The sequence below is a fragment of the Hippopotamus amphibius genome, chromosome 6 (assembly GCF_030028045.1).
Source record: "Hippopotamus amphibius kiboko isolate mHipAmp2 chromosome 6, mHipAmp2.hap2, whole genome shotgun sequence".
NCBI lineage: Eukaryota > Metazoa > Chordata > Mammalia > Artiodactyla > Hippopotamidae > Hippopotamus > Hippopotamus amphibius.
The window spans coordinates 20,973,833-21,000,893 of NC_080191.1; the positions used below are offsets into that span (position 1 = coordinate 20,973,833).

The following is a 27,061-nucleotide window of genomic DNA, read 5'->3' on the forward strand; positions in this document are numbered from 1 at the left end:
TTCAAAATAAATAAAAATAATAATTATGTCTTAAATAGTAAACAAAAATAACCTTGACTAGAAGTAAGAGGCTTATTTGAAAGGGACATCCTGAGTCATTACACTGACCTCGTAAAACATATTTTCATTCCTCAAGCCTTCACATCTGCTGCTCCCTTAGCTTGGATTGTCCTTTTCCTCTTCATCCTCCCTGGACCCTCAATAAATTCTGACAATTTATATAATTTTTCAATTAACAAAGCACTTTTTTTTTTGTTAAGTTTTTGTTTGTGCCACAAGGCATGCCAGATCTTAGTTTCCCAACCAGGGATGGAACCCAGTGCCCTCTGCCTTGGGATCGTGGAGTCCTAACCACTGGACCACCAGGGAAGTCCCCTACAAAGCACTTTTACATACATGATCTAATCTTCAAACAAAAAAATACACAATAAAGATGAATAATTTTATCCTCATTTAATAAATAAGAACATAGGGGATGAGAAAGTGCAGCAGCTTGTGCTAGATCACAATTATTATACTTCAGAGCTGGAATTCAAATCTACAACTTCTAACAAGTCCAACGCTTTTTTAAGCTACAAAATCTTATACATTTAATGGAGGAACTGCGTAAAAATGCACAATGATGTTTACTAAAGTGTTGTGCAATATCAATATTGCACAATAAATACCATCACGTAGATCTATATTTATCATGGAAGACGGAAAAACATCCATGATACTACATATAGTGAGAAAAGCAAGTTTAAAATAGATGTACAGTTTGAACACATTTTTGTAATAAAAAATGTGTACATAGAAAGAAGCTGGAAAGATATATTGTGTAGGAAAATTTTTTTGTGTTTTCTTATAAATTTTTATTTTTAAAATTTTTTATTATTGTTATTTTTTGACCACGCTGTGTGGCATGTGGGAATCTTAGTTCCCTGACCAGGGAGCCCAAAGACTTAACCACTGGACCCCCAGGGAAGTCCCTTGGTTGTTTTGTTTTGTTTTGTTTTGTTTTGTTTTGTTTTGCTTTCCCGAACCGTATTGGCTTTCGGAATCTTAGTTCCGGGACAGGGGACCGAACCCCGGATGGCGAGCAGAGACAGCACCAAGTCCTAACCCCTGGACTGCCAGGGAATTTCCGGAAAATGCTTTGTAAAAGTCATAATACTCTTAAATTTTTATATATTACCACTAACAATAGAGTAAATGCACATTAGTGCTGAAAATGTGCCGAACAGTAGCCTAAATGTATTTTATATGTCTTATCTCATTTAATCCTCAAAATAACCAACTTGCCTAAAGGCTTGCTGTTAATAATGCAGCAGAACTGAACAAATATCAGACCCCAAACCTCACGCTCTTTGGCGGTAGATCATTCTGTCTCACGTCCAAAGATCATTTATTTTATAATCAGAAAAATCCATGAGGTTACTTGAAGAAAATCCTGTTCAAAACTTCACTTCCCGGGGTCTCTGGTACTCCCCAAACAACTCGTGTCTCTTACAGCACCTAGGACAATCTGATGAGCATATAATTGGTTGATCCCTTAATCTACCTCTCCTGCATCTTTCGCTTTCTGCGGCCTGAAACCCAAGCTCACTTCCTAGCGCAGAGGGCGCCTGTTACGTGAACAGCGAGGAGTGCCCTCACTTGGATGCGGGAGAACTTGAATTGAGGCTTAGTGCTCACACGACGTTAAGAATTTCTTTCCAAGCTTGCAGGCTTGGGCCACACGAGGCCTCTCCATTTCCCTCGCGCACCGTGACCTCCTTGCCTGCACGTTCTTTATCCCCTCTGCTACGACACTGCTCTCATCCCACCAGGGCCGGAAGCCCGAGGCTTCCCTAGGTCGCGGGACCCGCCCGGCCGACCCGCCAGGACCCCGGCTCCGGCTTGGGCTCTCGGCTTGGGCCCGGGAGCCGCCATCTCGCGTGCTGGCAGAAGCGGCGGGAGCGCCCGCAGCCGTGGCGGGGCGGGAGCTGCTGCCCGTACTCAAGATGGCGGCCCCGGCGGGCGGGGGCCGCGGCTCGGAGGCCGCGCAGAGGAGCGGCGGCATGGCGACGGCGGCCGAGGAAACGAGCTGGGGGGACGGGGACGAGGAGGAGGCAGTGAGTGCGACGGCGGAAGCCTGCGCGGCGGTGGCGAGGGTGGCCGTCGGCTGTGCGCGGTGCAGGGAGCCGGGCTCCTGGCGGGATTGTGCCCCTGGGCGCGGGGAGCGGCGGGCAGCTGGCCCCAGCCCTACGGGCCACACGGAAGTCCGAGGGGGAAGAAGGGAAGTTACCGTAGGTAACGGCGCGCGCTTCCTCTCGTTGAAAGCAGCACCTAGTTTTCACCAAGGTGGGGTCGCTGCACTGGGGAGGTTTGGCTTCTCTTGTTTATGCCTGCCTTTTCCTGCACAATCGCGAGCTCGTGCTTTAACCTCTCTTTCTTCCACCAGGAGCAGTTGGTTCTGGTGGAATTGTCAGGAATTATTGATTCAGACTTTCTTTCAAAATGTGAAAATAGATGCAAGATTTTGGTGAGTCTTGTAGAATTGGGGGGTTGTAGATTTTCTTAAATTTAAAACAAGAATGAGTGGTGAAATATACGCATCCCCTGAGATATTAATTCCACGTGAACAAAGCAGTGAACCCTGGAGACAATCACAGAAGTACAGGGAGACTGGGAGCAGCTGGGAGACAATTCATGCCTAACTCTGCCTGAGTGTCTGCATGTGTGGCGGGAGAGAGAAAGATTTGGAGGAGGTAGCGTTTTGATATGGAACATTAGGTTTTGAAAAAATACACTGTTTTAGATAGTCAGGAGCGTTGAGAAAAACACAAAGGGAAGAGAGGATAATTAGATATGCACACAGAGGTTAAGCAGATGCAAAGTGGTATATACATAATGGATGAACAACAAGGTCCTACTGTACAGCACAGGGAACTATGTTCAGTGTCCTGTGATAAACCATAATGGAAAAGAATATGAAAAAGTATAGATATATATGTATAACTGAGTCACTTTGCTGTACAGCAGTAATTACACAGCATTGTACTTCAACTATACTTCAATAAAAAATAAAAGCTTTTCAAAAAATAAAATACAGAAAACAAAAAACTGTGGAGAAGGGAGCGATAATACCTATTAAGAAAGGACCTCAGAGACCTCACAGTCTACTACTGACTGGAGCTATAGTATCATAAGTTACCATCTGTTTTCTTTTTAAAATCCTTGAGCATTGTTGGCAAAACTTCCTCTGTTCTTACTTTATCTTGAAGAGGATGTTGATTGAAATAGAACTTACTACTTGGGTATAAATTAGTCTTCAGGTTGTAGCTGCTGTGATGAGAGCAGTTTTAGCTTATCTTTTACTTGCTAGGGCAGGAAGCTCCAGAGGTTCTCCAGTTTTGGAAACCAGTTTCCTTGGTAGCAAGGTTCTGTGTAAAAGTCTTATTGGGGGGGGGGAGGAGCAAACCCATGTCCTGTGCAGTGGAAGCCCAGAGTCTTAACTGCTGGACCACTAGGGAAGTCCCTTGTTCTTTCTTTCTTACATTGAGAAATAATTGACATATAACATTATACTAGTTTCAGCTGTACAGCATTTTCAATATTTGTATATATTGTGAAATGATCACCACAGTGTCTAGTTAATACCCATCACTACATATGTGTAGTTAACAATTTTTTTTTCCTTCTGGCAAGAACTTTGAAGATATACTCTATTAGCAACTTTCAAATATAAAGTACAGTATTATTAACTATAGTCACCATAATGTTCTTAAACATCCTAGGACTTATTTTATAACTGGAAGTTTGTATCTTTTGAGCCCCCCTTCACCCATTCCCCGCACCCCCAAGGCTTTTTCAAATGATGGTTTTTTTTATGATCCTATATTCTGTCATAGGGTATTGATACGGAGAGGCCCATTCTTCAAGTGGACAGCTATGTCTTTGCTGGAGAGTATGAAGGTAGGAGGATGTTAGAGAGATGAAACTTGCCTTTTTTTTAATATACCTTTCGGCAAAAGTATTTCTGTTATTTCTCAACAAGTTGCCTTCATGTTTTTATGCAGACACTCTTGGGACCTGTGTTATATTTGAAGAAAATGTTGAACATGGTAAGTGATTGCTATGCTGACTCAACTCTTTTTACTATGAAATATTTCAAACATACTTATGTATAGTGGATATTAAAATTATAACATCTCATGTACCCATTGTCTAGCTGTATCAAATCTTCCCTTTTGGTTAGGTAATTAAAAAACACTCCACGTACATTTGAAGCCCCTTGTATACCCCTCTCTAAACTTCCTCCCTTCCTTTGTCTTCAGAGGTAGTCACTCTCCTGAATTTGGTGTTTTTCTTTCCTATATGTGATTTTATATGACATGTGGCTGTATCCACATACAATAAATAGCACTTTCTGTGTATTTCACACTTGATATAAATGATAGCATATTATACATATCATTCTATATCTTTTTTCAATTAGAGATATGTTTCAAGAGATACATAACTGTTTTCCCTGTTGCTTGATATTCCACAATTTATTCTCCAATTAATGGACATGTTGGTTGCTTCCATTTTTACCAGCAATTATTAATAACTACTAAAATGTATTGAGTGCTTTCTGTATGTCAGGCACTGTTCTAAGTGCTACATGTATTAACTCACTGAATCCACAAGTCTATGAGGTAGATGCTATTGTTGTCTTCATTTTATATTTGAAGAAACTGAGGCACAGAGAAGTAAATAACATTCCCGAGGTCATACACGAAATAATAGGCAGAGCCAGGATTTGAACCCAGGTGGTCTGCTCCAGAGCCCATTTGCTTCATTATGCTTATTAACTCACTACAAAAATGCTGCCATGAATATTTTTGTCTCCTTGTGCATGTATGTAAAAATGTCTCTCAGGTATACACTTAGAAATGAAACTTCTAGATTGATGAATGTGTGTACTAGATCTCACCACATGAAATTACCTATTTGGGCGGCATATTGACAGTTTCACATGGTTCAACTTAATAGATGTCACTGTCGCTTTCTAGAGTGTAGTGTCAGCCACACAGTGGCAGGGTATGAAAGTTTTCATTGTGCTTCTCATCCTTAGCATAGAGCCTCATCCTCCTTCCAGCCCACGCCCACAGTTTTTATAAAGCCGTGACCCTCAGCAGCAGGTTGGCAGCAGTTTTTTTCTCAGCCTTCTTTCATGATCGGGAGTGTTCTTACTCAAGTCTGGTTTCAAGTAGTAAGTCTGACTTTGGTCCTTCATTTTGGGCAGCAGACTTTTAGGCCTCATTATCCTGTAAAGCCAAATTCCTGGCACCACTTTCCTACTTCAGGGCTGGAGCCTTATAGGCCCTTAGGTTTAATCTCACTTTGTGTTTCTGTCCCTTGGAGATGTTTGTTGTCTTTGAGTTCACTTGTGCCTTCAGTTCTTATGTATTTTATCTGTTATTTCTCTGTGCTTGGATCAGGAAGAAAGAGTTAAATCTTGAACTTTCTACACTATCTTGACAGGAAGTAGTGTAATTCTCTAAACTAGAATCATTGAGGCTTAATATGATTATTTGATGGTATCAAGCGGTATAATAGTGTTCATTTTATATTCTAGTGGATGCAGAAGGCAATAATAAAACACTGCTAAAATATAAATGCCACACAATGAAGAAGCTCAGCATGACAAGAACTCTTCTGACAGAAAAGAAGGAAGGAGAAGAAAACATAGGTCAGTTCACTTAGTTCTCCGAAAATAGGTGATTTGATATTGGCTTTATGACATATTGCTACCAGGATGTTCTTTGTACTTTGTAGTAATAACTAGATGTGATAGGTTACGTATATTAAACTTGAGGGTACTCCATGAAAAGTACCAAACATAGATTTAAAACTTAGTTGAATTCTCATATAGCAGGGGGCACTGGAGACATATAAGACATTTCTGTCTGCTTTGCACGGGAAACAAATGTGAGGAGTTTCTCAAGAAACTCCTCCTCCTCCCCTCCCCCTCCCCCCCCCTCTCTTTTTCTCATTAAAACTTCTTTGTAAGTGCAGAAGATATGATGATACCAGTTCTGGATTCCCACAGGATTTCCTGAACTTTTGGCAGATGCAGTAATCTTCCCCGAGATGCTCACAACTGCAGGAAGCTGGCTTTACATGTGAGGGATTGACTCTAGGACCACAGTTGTTAGTCTGGGCCTTGTTCCTAATAAGCATCCATTTAGCCTTCTCCAGTTGCTGGTCATCCCACACAAGAGACTTTAGGCCAGTGCTTCTTGCACCCATAGCAGGCACATGTTTGTGGAGATGAACAAATAAACACTTGATGGTTTAAAGGCCCATTGCTCACCACACCAACCTCTTTCTCTTGCCCTAGGGAATTTGGGATACAGTCAGAATAGAGGTGTTTGTCCACCAAAAAGAAAGGCTTATTACTCAAAGACATACTTGAAACTCTAGTAAATAAGATACCCTATTGATGAATATTCATGGCTTGATTTATTGTATTTTAAGGAATAAATATTTGAAGGTACATTAATTATTTGGAAATTAATTATACCAACTACACATAACTAACAAATCTTTGTTCTTATATACTCTACAACTATCCCTTTTTTTAGGCACTCTGAAAATAATAGGAAGAAGTAGGCACTTGAAGTTCTAGAATGAACTTGAAAGGCAGATACATATAGGTAGCTTAGCTATCATATTCTTTTTAAAGGAAGTTATAGAATTTCCTATAGTCCTTAATAATTGGGTATATATTTTAATCAAGTGAATTAGTAACCAATTATTCAAGGCTATATTGGTTATCTATTGCTGCCTAAAAAGTTACCCCTGAACTTACTGGCTTGAAACAACAACAAAACACCATCTTACACAGTTCCTGTGAATCAGGAATTGGAGAGCAGCTTAGCTAGGTAGCTGGGGTCTCTCATGAGGTTGAGGTCATTTTGTTGGCTGGGCTATAGTCATCTGAAGGCTTGAGTAGGGCCAGAAAATCTAATTGTGAGATGGCTCACTCACATGGCTGGTGAGTTTGTGCTGGCTGTTAGCAGGAAGCTTCACTTCCTTGCCTCCTCACGCTGCTGTGTAAGGTATCATCCATTGTATTATGAAAACTGAATGGGTAAGGAAAAAATTGTAGGGAAGTGACAAAATGTTCTTCAAGACAAGAGATGGCAGTGGGAGCTCAGATACTTTCAGAATGAGTTGAGAATTGGACTCTGGAAAAAGGGCTTGGAATGGCAACTGAAGTTGATTACTTTTAGTGATTTTGATGATGCATACCCTGTAGGCATTCCAAGGTCTTCATGTAAGATAGAAATTACATGATCATTTATGAGTAGGTACAGGCACCATATTCCTTTCTTTATGTTGCGGTTTTATTTTGATAAATATTCATATGAACATTTAAATTAAAAATATATGTAAGTGACTGAAATTCCTTTTTCATGTTTCTTGGGTTTGTACCCCCCCCCCCCCATTAGGTGGTGTGGAATGGCTGCAAATCAAGGAAAATGATTTCTCCTGTAGACCCAACATGATTTGTAGTTTTCTGCATGAAAATGAAGAGGATGAAGTTGTAGCTGCAGACCCAGATAAATCTTTGGAGTTGGAAGAGCAAGAGATTCAAATGAAGGATAATTCAAACCTGAGTTATGAACAGGAGAAACCACCAAACTTGGAAATAGAGGATGCTGGTCCTCTTATTGATATCCCTTCTTCTGAGACAGAAGGCACTGTTTTTATGGAAACTCAAGAAACTGCCTTAGAAATCACTCCTAGATGAAATGTTTCTCATAATAACTAGTCATGAATTTTTTAGTTTTTATATAAAATAACTGGCTTTGTAGCTTTTAGTTGTTTGCAATTTTATTATTTTTGTTGGCTATACACACATTTCCAATGATAATATAGTTTAATATACAAAGAATCATTAAGGACCAGATATGAATTTTTAAAAACATGGTTTCAGTGACTATAGGGACCCTTCTGTGATGAGTCTTTTAAAATGGAGGTTTTACTAAGGTAAGTGTAAGTTTCTTTTGCAGCCATCACAAGTTACTACAAACTTAGTGGCTTAAGTGTATTAAACTACATAAATGTATTGTCTTATAGTTCTGTGGGTCAGCTGTCTGATATGGGTCTCACCTGGGCTAACATCAAGGTATTTGCAGAACTTCATTCTCTTCTGGAGGTGGCATGGGGGACTCCATTTCCTTGCTCATTTGGTTGTTGGGAAAATTCTGTTCTTTGCAGTGGAAGGATCATGGTCCCATTTCCTTGCTGTTGGTTGAAAACCATTGCCAGCTTCTAGAGGGTGCCTGCATTCCTGGACTCATGGTCCTACTCTCTTCAAAGCCCGCAATGGTCAAGTGCCTCTCAGTCTTTGAATCACTCCTGCTTCTTCCATTATCTTATCGATGATGGACCCTTCTGCCTTCTTTTAAAGTCCATTTGATTACATCGGGCACATCTGGGTAACTTCCCTATTTTAAGGTCTATAACCTTAATTCCATCTGCAAAGTCCCTCTTGCCATGTAATTTAAACAGGCATAAAACTGAAGATTATGGCATGAAAATATCTGGGGGGCCATTTTCCAGTCTGTCAAAGTCAGTATTACTTATGAGAACAGAAAAAGGATTCAGAAGTGCTTAAGGATGAAGGTACAGTTGCTGATTTTCTAGCTGTAATTTCACTCCTTTCCCACTGAAGAAAAATGATTGGAATTCAGCTGTAAGTCATTCTCCAGTATTATGGTGATAACCTAGATCTGCTCTAACTTCTGTTTTTTAAGTAAATTAATCACAAATTTTGATACAGGTTGAACTATATGAAGTTACCAATATTTGTTTCTGACTACAAAACCCAGCAATTTTATACGGCTTAACCTGGTAATAATAAGTTAAAACACACCTCATGTTAATTATATGTTACAACTGTTGGAGGTATAACTTTGTTGTGACAGATTAGAGAACTAATGTTCTAGGGTGGGAAATTTTTTCCTTCGGTAGGTTTTGTAAGTTTTTACTATTTAATTGGAAAACAACTTACCCTAATTAAAAGCATTTCCAAATCATAAACACATATATCCTCCCAATTTTTATGACGACTCTCAGCTTTTATTTAATCAAAAGCTTTTTTTAACCAAATGTATGTGGAGAGACTGCTAATTACTCGACCCAATATCTGGTCTTCCTTTTTTTCTTTGTAACAGAATCCCAGAATTTATTCATGTTAGCAGTGTGCCCAGCTTTCCTTGTGTATTTGAAAGTGGCCATGTTATCTAGGTATTATGTCTTCCCAGCTTGATCTATAGATTCAATGCAGTCTGAAACAAGTTTTCACAGCAAGTTTTTTTTTTTCTTTTCTTTTTTTCTTTTTTTAGCAAGTTTTTTAAGGATATTGTCAAATATCAAAAAAAAAAAAAAAAGGCTCTACAGTTTATATGGAGAGGCAAAGACCCAGAAAAGCCAATACAATATTGAAGAACATAGTAGGAAGACTTCAAGACTTACTATAAAACTACAGTAATAGAGTAGGAATTGCTGAAAGAATAGACAAATAGGTTAATAGAACAGAATAGGGAGCCCAGAAATAGACATAAATATAGTCAACTGATCTTAGATCAAGGAACAAAGGCAATACAATGGAGCAAAGATAGTCTTCAATAAATGGTGCTGGGACAATTGGATATCCCTATGCAAAAGAATGAAGTGGGACCCCCCCCCAATCTCATACTATATACAAGATTTATTCAAAATGGACCAAAGGCCTAAATGAATATGAGCTAAAATTATAAAACTCTTTGAAGAAAATATAGGTATAAATATTATGTTGGATTAGGAAATGGCCTCTTAGATATAGCATGAAAAGTGCAAGCAACAAAAGAAAAAAATGGATACACTGAACTTCATCAAAATTGAAGTTTCCTACTTCATAGGACACTATCTAGAAATTGAAAAGACACCTATTCAGTTGGAGAAAATATCAGCAAATTATATATCAGATACGGGACTTGTATCTAGAATATATGAGAAACTATTACAACTCAACAATAAAAAGACAACCCAATTTAAAAATGAGCAAAAATTTGAATAGACATTTTCCTGAAGAAGGTATACAAATGGCCAATCAGCCCATGAAAAGATGCTCAAAATCCTTTGTCATCAGGGAAATGCAAATGAAAACCACAATGAGATACCACTTTACACCTGCTAGGATGGCTTAATGAAAAAAAATGGACAATAGCAAATTTTGGAGAGGAATGGAGAAATTGGAACTCACATAATTAACCTGCAGTTAATAGAATAATGCTCTCCCCAAAAGATGCCCATGCCCTAAACTCAGGGATCTGTAAATATATTACCTTACTTGGCCAAAGGGAATTAGCTATATGATTAAGTTAAGGATCTTGCGATGTGGGGGGTATTATTGTGGATTATCCAGATGGGTCATGTGTAATCGCAAGGGTTTTATAAGGGAGTCAGAAGTGTCAGAGTCACAAAAAGTTGTGGCAGTAGAAACAGAAGTTTGAGTGATGCCTTTTGAAGATGGAGGAATACCAAGGAATGCAAACAGCTTGTATAAGCTGGAAAGGCAAAGAAACAGATTCTCCCTGGAGTTTCTAGGAGGAATGTAAACCCACTGACAACTTAATTTTAGACCTGTAAAACTAATTTTAGGCTTCTGGCTTCTAGAACTCCAACATAATAAATTTGTGTTATGACAGTAAATTTGTGGTAATTTGTTACAACACCAATAGAAAAACCAATTCCAAATCCTCTTACATTGGTAATGGAAATGTAAAACGATGCATGCAGAAAATAGTTTGGCAGTTCCTCAAAATATCAAACATAGAGTTACTTTATACACTTCTACTCCTAGAGAATTGAAAACAAAAGTCTACAAAAAACTTTTACATACAGGTTCAAAGCAGCATAATGCATAATAGTAAAAAAGTGGAAACGTTCATAAAGTTTTGAATGGATAAACAAACATGGTATATCTATAGAATGGACTATTATTCAGTCCTAAATAAATTACAATGTACTGATACATATTACAACACATAAAAACCTTAAACATGAACACGTATGAACATAATGAAATAAGCCAGACGCAAAAGGCCACATATTGTCTGAATCCATTTATATGGTATGTTTTCAGTAGGCAAATCTATAGAGATATAGATTAGTGGTTGCCAGGGGGTGGTAAGAGTGGAAAGTGGAGAGTGCTAGTGGGTTATGGGAGGAGTGATAAAAATGTTTTGGAATTAGATAGTGGTGATGGATGTACATCTTTGTGAATACACTAAAAACCATGAAGTTGTACACGTTACAGGGGTAACTTCTGGTGTGTGAAGTACACAACAATTTAAACATTGGGGGGAAAATAACGATCAGCAGTGGTATTTTCTGCTTACCTTTTATGTGTCAGGCACTGTGGCAGTTATAAACTCTGCCTCACTGATCTCACAGTTTTGTCAACAGTACATATTTCACATTGATAATTTCAGTGACTGTGAGTATCTACCATGCCATCAAACTTTCTAGCATCCTGGGGGATTCCCAGATGAATAGCTATCTGATAACAGGTGACACATGAGACAGGCTGGGACCTGGGACCCTTTCCTGCAATGCTGCAATGCTTGCACCTGAACAAATGCCTCCTCCAGTAACAAAATACAAAGAAATTATAAGGGACTAAAAATAATGGGTGCATGCACAGTTAGGGCAAATGGCCACTTCTGAAGAGCTGGGAGCAAAGGGAGCAAGGTATTGTGCATGCCACCTGCAACCAACACCACCAAAGAGGTGAGCAAACCATCTAAGCCACCCCCCACCCCCACCCCTGGACATACCCACCCCCCTTCACCCTCCGGAAGGAGCAAGGGAAACTTTTACTTGGTTTTGCTCCCTCCTTCAGGTGCAGGAGCCCCAAAAAGGCCTTGCCTGAATTTCTATTGATTGGGGAAGGCCAAGAACCCTGTTCCGGCTCACACACAGATGCGTACATCAAGCTCCTAGAGAAGAGTGTTGATTTCTGGAAAAGAGTCAAGACAAAAACCTGTAACCAAGGAAACAGAGTACTGTTTCATCCCAAATGGCCGCTAGCGCCACCAGGCGTCCGTGACCCGCGGTCCCAGGAAGTGACGTCACACACAAGTTCCGGTTCCGCAAGTTCGATTCCGCTTCCAGCGACGCGCAGCCCTATCTCGCGGAACCTTGAGTCGCATGTGCGTTCCCCCGTTTCGTGGTGCGTTAGCGATGGACGTTTTGGATCGAGTTGTGTAAGTACAGTGGGTTCTTTCGTTGGGGAGAGGGCCTCCAGTAGCCTGACGTTGTGGTAGCGCCTCTGCCTCCCGCTCCTCCTGGCCGCCCGCTCTCCTTTCTCACACGGGTTGCCAGTCAGGGCGGATGGATCCATTCGTCTTTGGCTTCCTCTGTTGGTGCCGCCTGCGGGAGTATGGAGAGCGGGGAATTCCACGTGTGGGAGCCGCGGGGTGGAGGTGGCACTGAGGCGTTGGCCACCTTTATCCTAGACAGTTAGACATGTCTCGGCTTCCGCAGAAGTGTGAGGAAGGTGGTAGAGTGAGAGGTTCTGAGCACAGGCCTGGGACTCTGACCGATTTAGGTGGCAGTCCGGGCCCGTCCACTTAAAGCTTTGTGACTGGGCCATTTAGTCTAAGTCTGAGTTTACCCTGTAAACTAGCGTTCATAATAGTCGTACTTCATGGAACTGTGAGGATTATTTGCGGGAATGTGGGTAAAGGCTTTGCTGCAGCACATAGAGATGCTCATTAGCTTTTTCTCTTTTTCTCAAACTTGTACACTTCTTTGAGTTATCCTTGTGTGTAATGTCTGCCTTAAATTAGTCCAGAAAATGCCTATCGATCTCCTAAATAATTCTGCTGTCCTTTGCTATGGTTTTCTTGAGTTTTACCTGGGTTAATATGTAATCAAAAGGACAAATTATTCTTTTGGTCATTAATTCAGGGATTTTAGCACATCTGCTGACTATTTCTCTGCAGGTGTGAGGACGGCAACGATGAGTAAGACTAGTTTACTGTCTCATTGGGAGACAAACAGGTAATAGAACGTACAAGGCGTTATTTGCATTAGTTGCTGATTAGTCAGAAGTAATAAAACATGAAATATAGAACATATAGCACTTGTATTGGGTTATAGACGCACTAAATCTCTCTTGGTTTGACTTAAAAAATAATGTGTATCTTTACCAACCAGTAAATGATTAAAAGATTTGTATGTGCTTGACATTTTATCTGGAGGAGAATTTTAAAGTCTGCATGGTAAATAAGTGTGTGTGTATTGTATTTCTCTTTCTTCCCGAAGTGTCCATGGGACCAGAAGGAGGGAGGATCATAGTTATTTAAGAGAAGAGGAATTATTTCAGTAGATGGCAGAAAACTGTTGGAAAATCAAGATTCTCACTGTAGTGTAAGCAGAAGTGAACAGAGTGTATGAAAGACCACTTCTGCTGTGACATCATAAAATCAGAATAATGGATTTGTTTTCCCTTCATATTTTGCAGAGTGATTGGTCTAGGTGAATTGTTAAATGTAGCTCATTTTGAAGATTGGCCTACTTGCTAAGCTGTGTGACCTTGGACAGATTTACCTCTCTAGCCTCAGTTGCCTCAGCTGTGAAAGATTAAGCCTTAATAGACTGTAAAAGTGTCAGTGGTTATTATTTCCAATTTGGTGGTAATAATATTTGACTTTCTCGGCAATGATGTTGGAGTGAAACATTGTAAACTTCCTGGCAGGCGTTGTGGTCTTAAACCTGGAGGAAAGATAAGCAATGTTTAGCCTCCCTGTGTTTAGTAGCTGCCCACAGCTCGATTAGCAGTTGGTGTGTGTTAGGGTGTGTTAGCACTTCTTTGTGTTAGGGTGCAGAGTATAGTTTTGACTGCTTTAAGACTGAAGAAAAAATAATGGCGTGAAAGCAGCAATAGTATTCACTTGAGTCGTTTATTTTTTTTTAAGCAAAAGGTTTAGAAAACAAAAGAATGCTGGGAATATAAAAATGGAAGTCATTTTAAAGACCAAATCTAATTAGTATTAATACTTATTAAACAGTAATAACTGAATATCTTTTACTAATATTTCCCCCAAAAGTGAGATTTTTAGTGGTGGAATCCTGTAGATGTTATGTAATGTCTCTGTTGATTTTTTTTAATAGTCTTTTTTTAATATATTTTTATTTTATTTTTATTATTAATTTTAGCTGCGTTGGGTCTTCATTGCTACGTGCAGGCTTTCTCTAGTTGCAGTGAGTGGGGGCTACTCTTCTTTGTGGTGCGTGGGCTTCTCAGTGCGGTGGCTTCTCTTGTTGCAGAGCACAGGCTGTAGGCACACGCGGGCTTCAGTAGTTGCAGAATGTGGGCCCGGTAGTTGTGGCTCACAGGCTCTAGAGTGCAGGCTCAGTAGTTATGGCGCATGGGCTTAGTTGCTCCGAGGCATGTGGGATCTTCCCGGACCAGGGCTTGAACCCATGTCCCCTGCATTGGCAGGAGGATTCTTAAGCACTGTGCCACCAGGGAAGCCCATCTCTGTTGATTTTTAAGAATTTGTGCATAAGTCATGGTTTTGTAATATGGGGAAAATGTTTTAAGTTGTTATGAATTGTGATTTTTCTGAACAGAAAGCCCAAAACAAAAAGAGCCAAGAGATTCCTTGAGAAGAGAGAGCCGAAACTCAGTGAAAATATTAAAAATGCTATGCTGATTAAAGGGGGAAATGCAAATTCAACAGTGACACAAGTACTTAGAGATGTGGTACGTATACATACTTTTTAAATGGTGTTGAAATCATTTTAGGAAATTTTTAGCATACTAATTGGGCTGCCTGAGAAATACATAGAAAAATTTGTCTTGCCTTAAGAAATGCTAGCTTTAGAGAAAAGCTGACGTTGGAGGTTATTTGCCTCGCCAAGGCACTGACTGCTGGTTTTCCTTACAGCAGCTAGTGCCCTTAGTAAACTTCACCTGATTTTAATTATTAGAATTTGGTTTACTCACATTTCAGGAATATATCTAATTTGTAAAATGAGATAACTGCATATTACTATCTACTCTTTCAGCAATACCAACTACTGTACTAGGTGCTAGGGATTAATAGTTATATAAGACACAGTCTCTCCCTTCAGTAACCTTAGTTGAGGGAGACAGACAGGTGAAAGTTACAGCATTGTGAATGAAGTGCTGTGCTGGCGATACGAACAGGGTAGGATGGGAGACTGAGTTAAAATCCCACGCGGGTTGCAACACACAGGATGGGCTTCCTAGAGATGACACTTAAGCTTCATTTTGAAGCAGGATTTGGAACAAGAAGGGGAAAGGAAGAGGAAGAGAAGGGCTTCCAAGGCTGAGGAAAAATCTTGTGCAAAAGGGAGTGTGAAGGAGCATGATGTATTTGGGAAATTGCAAATAATTGGGTATGGCTAAAGGAGAACGGGCTAGATGAAGCTAGAATTTTAGAAAATGAAGGGAATCATTTAAATTGGATAGAATGTTGAAAGGGCATAGAAACTTTTAATTAGGAAAGTCAGGTCTAAGAGTATTAAGCTTGTGTTGCAAGTTATAAGTGATCAAAAGGGAGCCATGCAGGAGACATCAGAATAGGATTCAGTGACCAGGATAATCTTGTGTAATGACTGTTGTAATGCTTTATTTTTACCTCTGCTTTTCAGAGTGTGTTTTGTTTTGAAAGCTATGAATTATGTTTTACAGTATGCACTGAAGAAACCATATGGTGTTCTGTATAAAAAGTAAGTAATGATTTCTTTTACTTCACTTATTAAATTATATTGTTTCATTATAAAAGTAATAAGCAACCACTTTATGGGAGATTTAGAAAAATATTTTGTTTAAAAAATACTATACATCCAGGACTTCCTTGGTGGTCCAGAGGCTAAGACTCCAAACTCCCAGTGCAGGGGGCCTGGGTTCGATCCTTGGTCAGGGAACTAGCTCCCACATGCCACAACTAAGAGCCCTCCTGCTGCAACTAAAAGATTCCCGCATGCCACAACTAAAGATCCTGCATGCCACAATGAAGATCTCGTGCTCAGCAACAAAGATCCCTTGTGCTGCAATAAAGACCCAGCGCAGACAAATAATAAATAAAAAAATAAAAACAACAGCAAAGTGCCCCCTGTGTTTGAGCACTTTCTGGCACAACAAGATGCTCCAGGCTCCTCTTGTAGTTTTCATTGCCACAGCCCTGGAATCAGCCTTGGTTCCATATGTTGGAGACTGATACTTTAGAAACAGAGATCTGGGCACTAAGTATGCTCAGTTGCTCCTGGAGTGTGGTTGTCTCTAGGTCCTCTCAGCAGACAGAGCTTGAAAATACATATTATGTATATTAACCCATGCATGTACACACTTCTCTGTTTATATTTATCTATATGTTAAAAAACTCTGAGTTGATACTGATACTTCCTAAAAAAAATCACGAGTTCATACTAGTGCTTCCAATTCCAGTGCAATACCAAAGACATCATTCCAGCATTTCTCCTTTTCTTTTCTGTAACTTGTCTTCTAAGACAGTAAGAAACCTTGCTTTCATTATAATATATTTAATTATTTGTGTAATTCTAGTAGTTTCAGAATTTGACCTTATAAGAAACAATTTTACTAACTAGAGTATGGAATTTGTGTATAGCTCTTTTTGTCTTTAACCTCACAATATGCAGTAAAAATATTGTTTTCCAGTGTAGGTCAGGTTAGGTTTTTTTTAACCCCTTCAATGTGATTGTGATATTCATTTGTACTATAGTTAAGGTCCTTTAGTACAGTTTGTATTCTGTTTTGGGTTTTCTACCACATACTGGTTGTTGTTTTAATTTATGTATGTAAAATTTACTGTTTGTGGCATATGCTTTCATGGGTTTTGACAAATGCACTGAGTTCTGTCTGCCACTACAGTCATGGTACAGAGACAGTTTCATTATCCTGACAGTTCTTTTGTGCCTTTTTCATATGTATTGCAAGCATTTTTCTATTGATAGATGGTCCTTAAGATATTATTTTTAATGCCAGTATAATGCCTGTTAAATGGTTATACTCAAATTTACTTAACTGTTCCTTAATTTGAGGAAATTTTAATTTTCTTTTTTTGTTGTTCCTATAAATAATGCTAAAATAGCCAATTTTTACATAAATGAGTTCTTTTGTATTAATTCCTACATGAGATTTCTAGATATGAGATTATTGGGTATAGCTTCATGCCCAATCTAGCATATTAACAATAGTGCCTTTTGACAAGTTTGGCTGAGTACAATATACAAGTTTCCAGAGTCTCTACCTACTTTTGGTTTATTTTTTTTTTTAATTAAGAAATGAAAATGACATTTTGTTTAAACTTGCATTTTCCCTATGTTTCCAGTAGGTCATATTTGCTTATTTGTGAATTGCTGTTAGCTGTTAATCATAAATGCTGCAGTAATTTTTCCCGATTTGTCTGGCATCATGTTTTAAATTTTTTTAATTTTTATATATTTTTTGGCTGCATCAGGTCTTAGTTGAGGCATGGGGAATCTTCGTTGTGGCATGCAGGCTCTTTAGTTGCAGTATTCGGGATCTTTTAGTTGTGACATGCAGGATCTAGTTCCCTGACCAGGAATTGAACCCAGGCCTCCTGCATTGGGAGCGTAGAGTCTTAATCATTGGACCACCAGGGAAGTGTGGAATCATTTTTTTTTAATACATTTTTTTTTTACTGATTATAAAAGAAATATATATTTATCTTAGATAATTGGGATAAGAGTAAATAATCACCCATAGGTAAGCACTGTGTATATTTTCTCCTCATGCAGTTTCATATCTATACATGTTTTTTTTCTTTGAATAAAATTGAGATTATGATGTATATAGGATTTTATTTCTCTTTAAATTCATAAAAATTATGAACTATTTTATACTTTACTTACATAACTAAAAAATCAAAAATATACAGTGAAAATATAAACATATACTCTTCCCAGAACAGCTACCATCATTAATTTCTTACGTAACAGAATTTCTTTATGCATATTTCAGCAAATAAAAATATATAATCTTTTCTCCTTTCTGCATGAAAAAGAAAGTATTCTACATTTCTCTACCCACTGTTTCTCGATCTCCACTACTGCTATTCCTGGTCCAACCCACCATTTTCTTCTTTTTCTCCTACATTACTGTGATCGCTCCTTACTAACCCCTTCACTCTTGCTGTGCTACATTCCAGCCTCACATAGCAGGCAGAGAAGTCCTTTAAAAAGAACATTTGAATCCAGTCATATCACTCTCTTGCCTAAAACCCTCCAGTGCTTCCCGCTGCTCTTTTAATAACTTACGTTCCTTACCTTGACCAACAAGGCGCTACATATTCTGGGCCATGTCTACATCTTTGACCTCATACCCCACCATTAACCCTTCGTTGACTAAGCTTCAGTGACAACTGTCTTCTTTCTGTTTCTTGAATAGTCTAAGTTTGTTTCCATCTCAGAATCTTTTCTTATTCTGTTCCCTCTTCCTAGAATACTCTTAACCTCAAAACTTTTCCGTAGCTAACTCATTTATCAGGTCTCAGCTCAAATAATCATTTTCCATTCTTTACACTAACACAGTGCCCTATTTTATTTTTGTCACAACAGATATTACTTTTTCAAATTGTTTATTTTCCCTCTAGAATGTAAATTCCATGAAAGCAAAGATCTTGTTTGGCATGGAATTATGGTATCCCTAACTCCTAGAACAGTGCCTGGCACATAATAGACACTAAATAAATATTTGAATGAATAAGTATTCGTCCAGCTTTTTTTAATCATCTGAAAATAAAATTATCTTTACTTAATATTACATTATTGTTATGAGTGAATTACTTATTAAAATTAAGGTCACTTTTTTAATATTAGGAAAAATATTACAAGGCCGTTTGAGGATCAGACATCATTGGTAAGTGCAAGAATCTTTCTGATTTATGAGGGTGTATAAGTGATTATTCAAACTAATTCATTTAATTTAATAGTACTTCTAATTTATGATTTTAAATTAGAAATCATCCTATGTGAGGGAATTTTGATGCAGAATGCAGGGAAATAAGACTTTTATACTTCCAAATGTATAACTACAGATCTTATATTTCACCATGAATAGTATGTATTCACTACAAGTATACTGATAGGACTTTTAAAAATTAAATTATATTTTAAGTATATGATTAATGGATTGTCAAAAGGAAGCTTGTTATGAATCTGTTTTTATGGAGCAAGTTTGATTTTTAAACATTTTACTTTTCTTTTTTGAGTATTTTTAGAACAAGAAACACTACCTGAATTTTTGCTTACAGTTGTCAGTTGCTTTACTAGATTTAATCAAATTCCTGTTTGAGTGTATTGGCAATCAAAACTAAATGAAAAAGGCTAGTGAATGAAATCAGCAGATAAAAGGTGGTATATAATAAACGGTGAATGATGAACGGACTTTGAGTATGTGATGATGTTAGTTTCTTACTAAAGAAAATCATAAGAGAATACATGGATTAAACTATTTAAGTTGACTTTAAAAAAATCAGAACGTGATTATGTTCTCTTGACAGGAACTCCATTGCTTGTTCTTTTAGTTAGTGAATTTAAAAGAAAGAATTTTTAAATAGAATCACAGTTAATTACAAAACTGAAATTGAGCATCTTATCCTAATGTGGCAACTAACTGCAGTGAAAATTGTAGTATATTAAGAAAAATATTGTCAAAATAAATATTTAGTTTTTTTAATAAAATTGCTTTTATCACAGTCTTGGGTTTTTCATAGTCATTTCTTGAAGAGATCATGAAAGTGAAAATGTAGGGTCTAACCCAGAATTTTATGTCTTCCACACATGACTTATCCAGGGCTGGTTTTGTTTTGTGACACTATGGTGTTTTCAGGTGAATACCACTTTGTAGAGTGTTATGTTGTAGAATATGTAGCATTCTGTACTTTTCAATACAGTGTCAATATGAGAGCTTTTCCTATACTTGAAATTGTGGCATTTCCTCTTTTCGATCTCCCATTTCCAAAGACGAGATATTTCATTGGCTGTAATAAATCTCAGACCACTGGAGCTCAAAATGGCTGTGGAAACAGTGATCTTGTTGGAAATTTGGTTGAATTCCTCCTTCTGATGTTCCATCCCCCAACAGCACATTTCTTTTTTTTTTTTTGAGAATACTTATTTATTTTTATTGGCTGCTTTTGGTCTTTGTTGCTGCACACAGGCTTTCTCTAGTTGATGCAAGCGGGGGCTACTCTTCATTGTGGTATGCTGGCTCCTCATTGTAGTGGCTTCTCTTGTTGCAGAGCCCAGGCTCTAGGTGTGTGGGCTTCAATAGTTGTGGCACATGGGCTCAATAGTTGTGGCTCATGGGCTCTAGAGCACAGGCTCAATAGTTGTGGCGCACGGGCTTAGTTGCTCCGTGGCATGTGGAATCTTCCCAGAGCAGGGCTGGAATCCGTGTTCCCTGCATTGGCAGGCGAATTCTTGACCACTGCGCCACCTAGGAAGTCCCCCCCCCCCCCCCGCCCCCAACAGCACATTTCTTACAGTACAGTCTTGGAACTGTGCTTTAGCACAAGAGTTAGCAAATATACCTCCTGTAGGCTAAATCCCTGTTTCTGTGAGGGCCATGAGCTAAGAGTGGTTTTTACATTTTTTAAGGTTTTTTGTTTTTAATTTTTTTAAAAAACCATATAAAAAGTCTAAAATATTTACTTTCTAGCCTTTTGGAGAAAATTTGACTACTCTTACTCTAGAATTTTGACAAAAAGTGGACTTTGTTAAGAAGGATGACAGATGAGTACTATATATATGTGAAAGGTCGTTTATGGAAAGCTTTGAGATGTTAACATAAGAATGTTAAAGTTTTTTTTAAGAAAGGATTTTCATTGATTTGGACATTTAAAAAACATTTTTTGAACACCTGATTTGTGCCAGACACATTGTTAGTTGCTTTCACATATGACATCTCACATTGGCCCTTGCAGATTTTTGTAGGAAGTGTTATTGTCTTTGATTTACACATGATAAAACTAATTCTCAGAAAGGTTGACCAGGACTTCCCTGGTGGCGCAGTGGTTAAGAATCCACCTGCTAATGCAGGAGACATGGGTTTGATCCCTGGTCTGGGAAGATCCCACATGCTGTGAAGCAACTAAGCCCATGCGCCACAACTACTGAGTCTGAGTGTTGCAACTAATGAAGCCTGCACGCCTAGAGCCCGTGCTCCGCAGCAAGAGAAGCCACTGTGATGAGAAGCCTGTGCAACACAAGGAAGAATAGCCCCTGATAGCCACAACTAGAGAAAGAGACCCAACACAGCCAAAAAAAAAAAAAAAGAAAAGAAAGGTTGACCAGATCCTGTAGTAAAAGGCAAAGCCAGAATTCTTGGACTTCTTGACTCTATCCTGTACACGGGGCGTGAATAGGCAAGTAGGTAGTTGTTTTTCACATTTGCTTCTGCTTAAACACTGGAATGAATGATAACCAAACTAGAGGCCCATACCTCAGGGGATCTTGCACTCAGTAAAGAAAACTTGAGGATAATGGTTGCTTTGAATGTTCTTTAATATTTTTGTCATTGATTTAGGAAGCTTTTCCAACTATGCTAGAACAAGACTAAAACACATTCAGTCTAATTTTTGTGCTGAGATTGGGGCTCTGAGTAAACTGAATCAAAATATGTGGGATGTAAAGTATAGGCACTAGTGTAGAAGGAACTATCTAGGATTGAAACCCTATAACTGTGTTTCCACCCTTCTCAAATCTGTAATGGAAGTCAATACTTCTGAGAGCCAGATGGAGGAGATATCTCTTTCTGGTAGGAACACCATAGATCTGTCAGTCAGTCCTTGCTTGGTACACAAAATGGAACTAGTCACAGCTGAGATTGTGTGGAGATTCTAAGGGAAGATTCCCGTGTGGATGAAGTTTGCAGTGAAAAGTAGTTATACGAATTGTAAACTCATGAGTGCAGTTATAAACATCCAAAAGCACCATACTGATTAATTCATGTAAGTCCCCAGTATATTCATGTGTGTCGTGAGAGTGAAGGCATTTGTTCAGCGAATGGAGTATTCCAGTGTGCTATTCCAAAATAACTGCATAGCTGAAAATAAACGTCCTCTTTTTATTTATTAAGCTAGTAGTTTTCGTATATTTTTAGTCTTAAACTTAACATCTTTTCCTTAGGTATCCCAAATCAGAAAGTTTGAAGTTAAAAGCTACAAATAAACTCCTTTTTCTTTGCTTAGTCCTATTTTGTTCATTGTCTTCTTTAATTTCCACTGAAAAAACTGATGTACATTTTGTTTTTAGTTCAGAGGTACAATTCTTTATATTTATTTATTTAGGCTGTGCCGGGTCTTTGTTGTGGCACGCAGGCTTCTCTAGTTGTGGCACATGGGCTATAGAGCTTGCGGGCTCAGTAGTTGCGGCTCACATGCTTAATTGCTGTATGTGGGATCTTAGTTCCCCCACCAGGGATCAAACCTGGGCCCCCTGCATTGGGAACATGGAGTCTTGACCACTGGACCATCAGGGAAGTCTCTCTTTTTTCTTTTTTTTTTTTTTTAACTGAAATATAGTTGATTTGCAATGTTGTGTCAGTTTTTGGTGTACAGCAAAGTGATTCAGAGAGATATATATATTCTTTTTCATATTCTTTTCCATTGTGGTTTATTACAGGGTACTGAATATAGTTCCCTGTGCTATACAGTAGGACCTTGTTGTTTGTTGTATATATAGCATGTTTACCTATTTTATGTATAGTATATACATATAATATATATAAAGTATATTTTATATGTACTATTTTAACTCTTTTATATATATGTATCTGCTAATTCAAACTCCTGATTTATCCCTTCCCCACCCTCTTTCTCCTTTGGTAACCATAAATTTGTTTTCTATGCCTGTGAGTCTGTTTCTGTTTCGTAAATAAGTTTGTTCCATGTATAAGTGATATAGTTGTCTTTCTTTGTCTGACCTCACTTAGTATGATAATCTCTAGGTCCATCCATATTGCTGCAAGTGGCATGATTTCATTCTTTTTTATGGCTAAGTAGTATTCCATAGTGTTTGTGTGTGTGTGTGTGTGTGTGTGTATACACCACATTTTCTTTATTCATTCACCTGTCGATGAACGTTTAATTGCTTCCACGTCTTGGCTATTGTAAATAGTACTGCAGTGAACATTGGAGTGCATGTATCTTTTCGAGTCAGTTTTCTGCAGATATATGCCCAGGAGTGGGATTCCTGATTCATATGGTAACCCTATTTTTAGTTTTCTAAGGAACCTCTGTACTGTTTTCCCATAGTGGCTGCACTAACTTACATTCCCACCAACAGTGTAGAAGGGTTCCCTTTTCTCTACACCCTCTACAGCATTTACTGTTTGCAGACTTTTTAGTGATGGCCATTCTGATTGGTGTGAAGGTGGTGTCTCATTGTAGTTTTGATTTGCACTTCTCTAAGAGTTAGTGATGTTGAGCAACTTTTCATGTGCCTATTGGCCTTCTGTTTGTCTTCTTTGGAGAAGTGTCTGTTTAGGTGTTCTGCCCATTGTTTTCTTTTGTTTTTATTGAGTTGTGTGAGCTGTTTGTATGTTTCGGAAATTGAGCCTTTGTTGATCTCATTGTTAGCAAATATTTTCTCCTAGTCTGTAGATTGTCTTTTCATTTTAGTTATGGTTTCCTTTGCTTTGCAAAAGCTTATATGTTTGATTAAGTCCCGTTTGTTTACTTTTGCTTTTATTTCTGTTGCCTTGGGAGACTGACCTAAGAAAACATTTGTACAATTTATGTCAGAATGTTTTGTCTAGATTCTCTTCTAGGAGTTTTATGGTGTCATGTCTTATATTTAAGTCTTTAAGCCATTTTGAGTTTATTTTTGTGTATGATGTGAAGGTATGTTTTAACTTCTTTGATTTACATCAGCTCTCCAGTTTTCCCAACTATCCTTGCTCAAGAGACTGTCTTTTTCCCGTTGTATATTCTTGTCTTCTTTGTCAAAGATTGCCTGTAGGTGTGTGGGTTTATTTCTGGGCTCTCTGTTCTGTTCCATTGATCATATGTCTGTTTTTATGCTAATACCATGGTGTTTTGATTACTGTAGCTTTGTAGTATTGTCTGAAGTCTAGGAGGGTTATACCTCCTGCTTTGTTCTCTCAGTATTGCTTTGGCAGTTCTGGGTCTTTTATGGTTCCATGTAAATTTTAGGATTATTTGTTCCAGTTCTGTGAAAAATGTCATGGGTAATTTGATAGGGATCACATTAAATCTGTAGATTGCTTTGGGTTGTTTGGCGATTTTAACAATATTAATTCTTCCAACCCAAGAGCATGGGATATCTTTTCATTTCTTTAAATCTTTAATTTCCTTTATCAATGTTTTATAGTTCTCAGCATATAAGTCTTTCACCTGCTTGGTCAGGTTTGTTCCTAAGTATTTTATTTTTTTGATGCAATTTATTATTATTATTATTATTATTAACCATGCCCACGCGGCTTACGGGATCTTAGTTTCCTGACCAGGGATCGAACCCAGGCCACTTGCAATGGAAGCATGGAGCCCTAACCACTGGACAACCAGGGAATTCCCATTCCCTCTCTGATATTTCATTGTTAGTATAAAGAAGTGCCTCAGATTTCTGTATGTTAATCTTGTATCCTGCTACCTTGCTGAATTTGTTGATCAGTTCTATTAGTTTTTGTGTGGCGTCTTTAGGTTTTTCTATGTATAGTATCATGTCATCTGCATTTAATGACAATTTTACCTCTTCCTTTCCAATCTGGATACCTTTTATTTCAAAGAGGTACAATTCTTAAGGTTCTTATATTTATACATTGATTGAATGGGATTTCTTTTGGTTTTACAGGAATTTTTTTCAAAGAAGTCAGATTGTTCTTTATTCATGTTTGGCTCCCATAATAAGAAGCGGCCAAATAATCTGGTAATAGGTAAATATCATTTACTTCTTTTTTTTTAATAAATTTATTTATTTATTTATTTATTTATTTTATTTATTTGTTGGCTGCGTTGGGTCTTCGTTGCTGTACACAAGCTTTCTCTAGTTGCTACAAGTGGGAGCTACTCTTCATTGTGGTGCGCAGGCTCCTCATTATAGTGGCTTATCTTGTTGTGGAGCATGGGCCCTAGGCGTGTGGGCTTTAATAGTTGTGGCACATGGGCTCAATAGTTGTGGCACACGGGCTTAGTTGCTCCATGGCATGTGGAATCTTCCCAGAGCAGGGTTTGAACCTGTGTCCCCTGCATTGGCAGGCGGATTCTTTACCACTGCGCCACCTAGGAAGTCCTCATTTACTTTTTAATACTTTTGTTTTATAGAGTCAATTCTGTGACTCAGATTAATTGATGGTATTGAGGATTCAGGAGTAACCATTAAGCACTAAACTAGTTTTTTACTTTTCCTTGTGAGTTTGAATAAAATTTGTTTTTACCTATCAGTCTTCAGGTAAAGAAGGGGCATGTAAATATCAACCTACCTCAAGGTGCAGAAATTTTTCAAATATAAAAGATATATCCTAAATCAGTATTAGAGTTAGAAAAAAATAAGTAGCATACTTAACCTGTAAATTTACCCTTCCCTAATAAATACCTGTGTAATGAATACATTTGAAAATAAACCCTTGCCCTGTATTGTGTATTGATACTTGGGCTGGCATGCTCACTGGCCTAGGCAAGCCCTTTACCCTCCATGAGCCTTTATTTACTCTTTTGTAAAATAAGGGAGTTTGGCTAAGTGATCTTTAAGATCCTTTCCAAGGCTAAGGTTGCAACAATTCATTCTAGGTCCAGTTGAAAATTTAAGAAAGAAGGGATATGTTTGGGAGGTATAAGGAGAAAGAAAAGAAGCAGATGTTAGGACATTTTGAACATGCAGATAAGTAGGTGAATATAAGGCAGCTGTTTCGGAAAAATAAATGGTTAAAAGAAAATGTGTTTTCCTTCTAGGTCGTATGTATGACTACCATGTGCTAGATATGATTGAATTAGGTATTGAGAAGTTTGTCTCCCTTAAAGATATTAAGGTAAGATACTGATCATAAAAATAAGCATTTTATCATGTTGCTCTTGGGCAGTAGTGACATCTTGTGGTGAAGAGTAATGATAGAGTTTTGTAGCTTAAATTAGAAGGAACTTTGTTTTTATTCTAGTGTGCTTTAAAAGCACAATTTCATTTTACCTTTACTTACTTACTTACTTATTTTTTGGCTACATTGGATCGTTGTTGCTGTGTGCAGGTTTTCTGTAGTTGCAGCAAGCGGGGGCTACTCTTCGTTGTGGTGCACGGGCTTCTCATTGTGGTAGCTTTTCTTCTTGCAGAGTACAGGCTCTAGGCGCACAGGCTTCAGTAGTTGCAACACACAGGCTCAGTAGTTGTGGCTTGCAGGCTTAGTTACTCCAGGCATGTGGGACCAGAAATCAAACCTGTATCCCCTGCACTGGCAGGCGGATTCTTAACCATTGCGCTACGAGGGAAGTCCCTGCCTTTACTTTAAAAAGAGGAAGATATTTACAGCGTATAACACATATGTAGGCAGTTAGACATCAGAGTTACTAATTCTTGTCTAGGCCCATAGATGAAATGCTGTCCTCTCCCTCTGAATTATCACAGCACCTATTTTATGGAACCTCAGAAATACCAGTTTTCAAAGTGAGCCCTGTTCTATACCTAGGAAGCTTTGGCTGATCCTACAGTGTTTTGACTGCTAGGTACCAAATTAGCTAGCTCACTTCTCCCCTTGAGGACTTGCATTTTTGTGTCTCATTTGTTTGAATGGGATTATGAAACAGAAAGTAGTAAATAGTTTCAGAAAGGCAAGAGAACTGTCCTGATGCAGTTCCTGGATCCAAGGTGGGCTTCTGCTCCCTGAGACGTCTGCTCCTGGCTTAGTCTAATCCATCAAATACATTATTTCACTTAAGACCTCTTAGCTACCCTCTAAGGCTTTATTTTCCCTATTATATAGATTTGGTGACTGAGACCCAGAGGAATTCCATTGATGACCTAGAGT

The 27,061-nt window shown here is 38.3% G+C and overlaps 2 protein-coding genes across 4 annotated transcripts in view; both read left to right on the forward strand.

The window, feature by feature from the left end:
• Positions 1–1,707: 1,707 nt before the first annotated feature.
• GTF3C6 (general transcription factor IIIC subunit 6) lies at positions 1,708–10,693 on the forward strand. Its single transcript, XM_057740282.1, has 6 exons — positions 1,708–2,096; positions 2,426–2,506; positions 3,876–3,939; positions 4,044–4,088; positions 5,588–5,701; positions 7,467–10,693. Exons 1-6 carry the CDS (start codon positions 1,986–1,988, stop codon positions 7,766–7,768), a joined length of 717 nt encoding a protein of 238 aa, XP_057596265.1. The 5' UTR covers positions 1,708–1,985; the 3' UTR covers positions 7,769–10,693.
• Positions 10,694–12,161: 1,468 nt separating this feature from the next.
• RPF2 (ribosome production factor 2 homolog) overlaps positions 12,162–27,061 on the forward strand; it is a 34,473-nt gene continuing 19,573 nt past the window's right edge. Inside the window, exons 1-6 of one of the 3 annotated variants that reach the window (XM_057739224.1) lie at positions 12,162–12,272; positions 14,647–14,779; positions 15,734–15,771; positions 18,904–18,943; positions 24,901–24,982; positions 25,998–26,074. In XM_057739224.1, the coding sequence (XP_057595207.1) occupies positions 12,217–12,272; positions 14,647–14,779; positions 15,734–15,771; positions 18,904–18,943; positions 24,901–24,982; positions 25,998–26,074 (426 nt within the window). In that variant the 5' untranslated portion in view covers positions 12,162–12,216. Of the gene's footprint in view, positions 12,273–14,646; positions 14,780–15,693; positions 15,772–18,903; positions 18,944–24,900; positions 24,983–25,997; positions 26,075–27,061 lie in introns of those variants that run through there. The other 2 variants (XM_057739226.1, XM_057739225.1) reach the window with 2 other exon arrangements.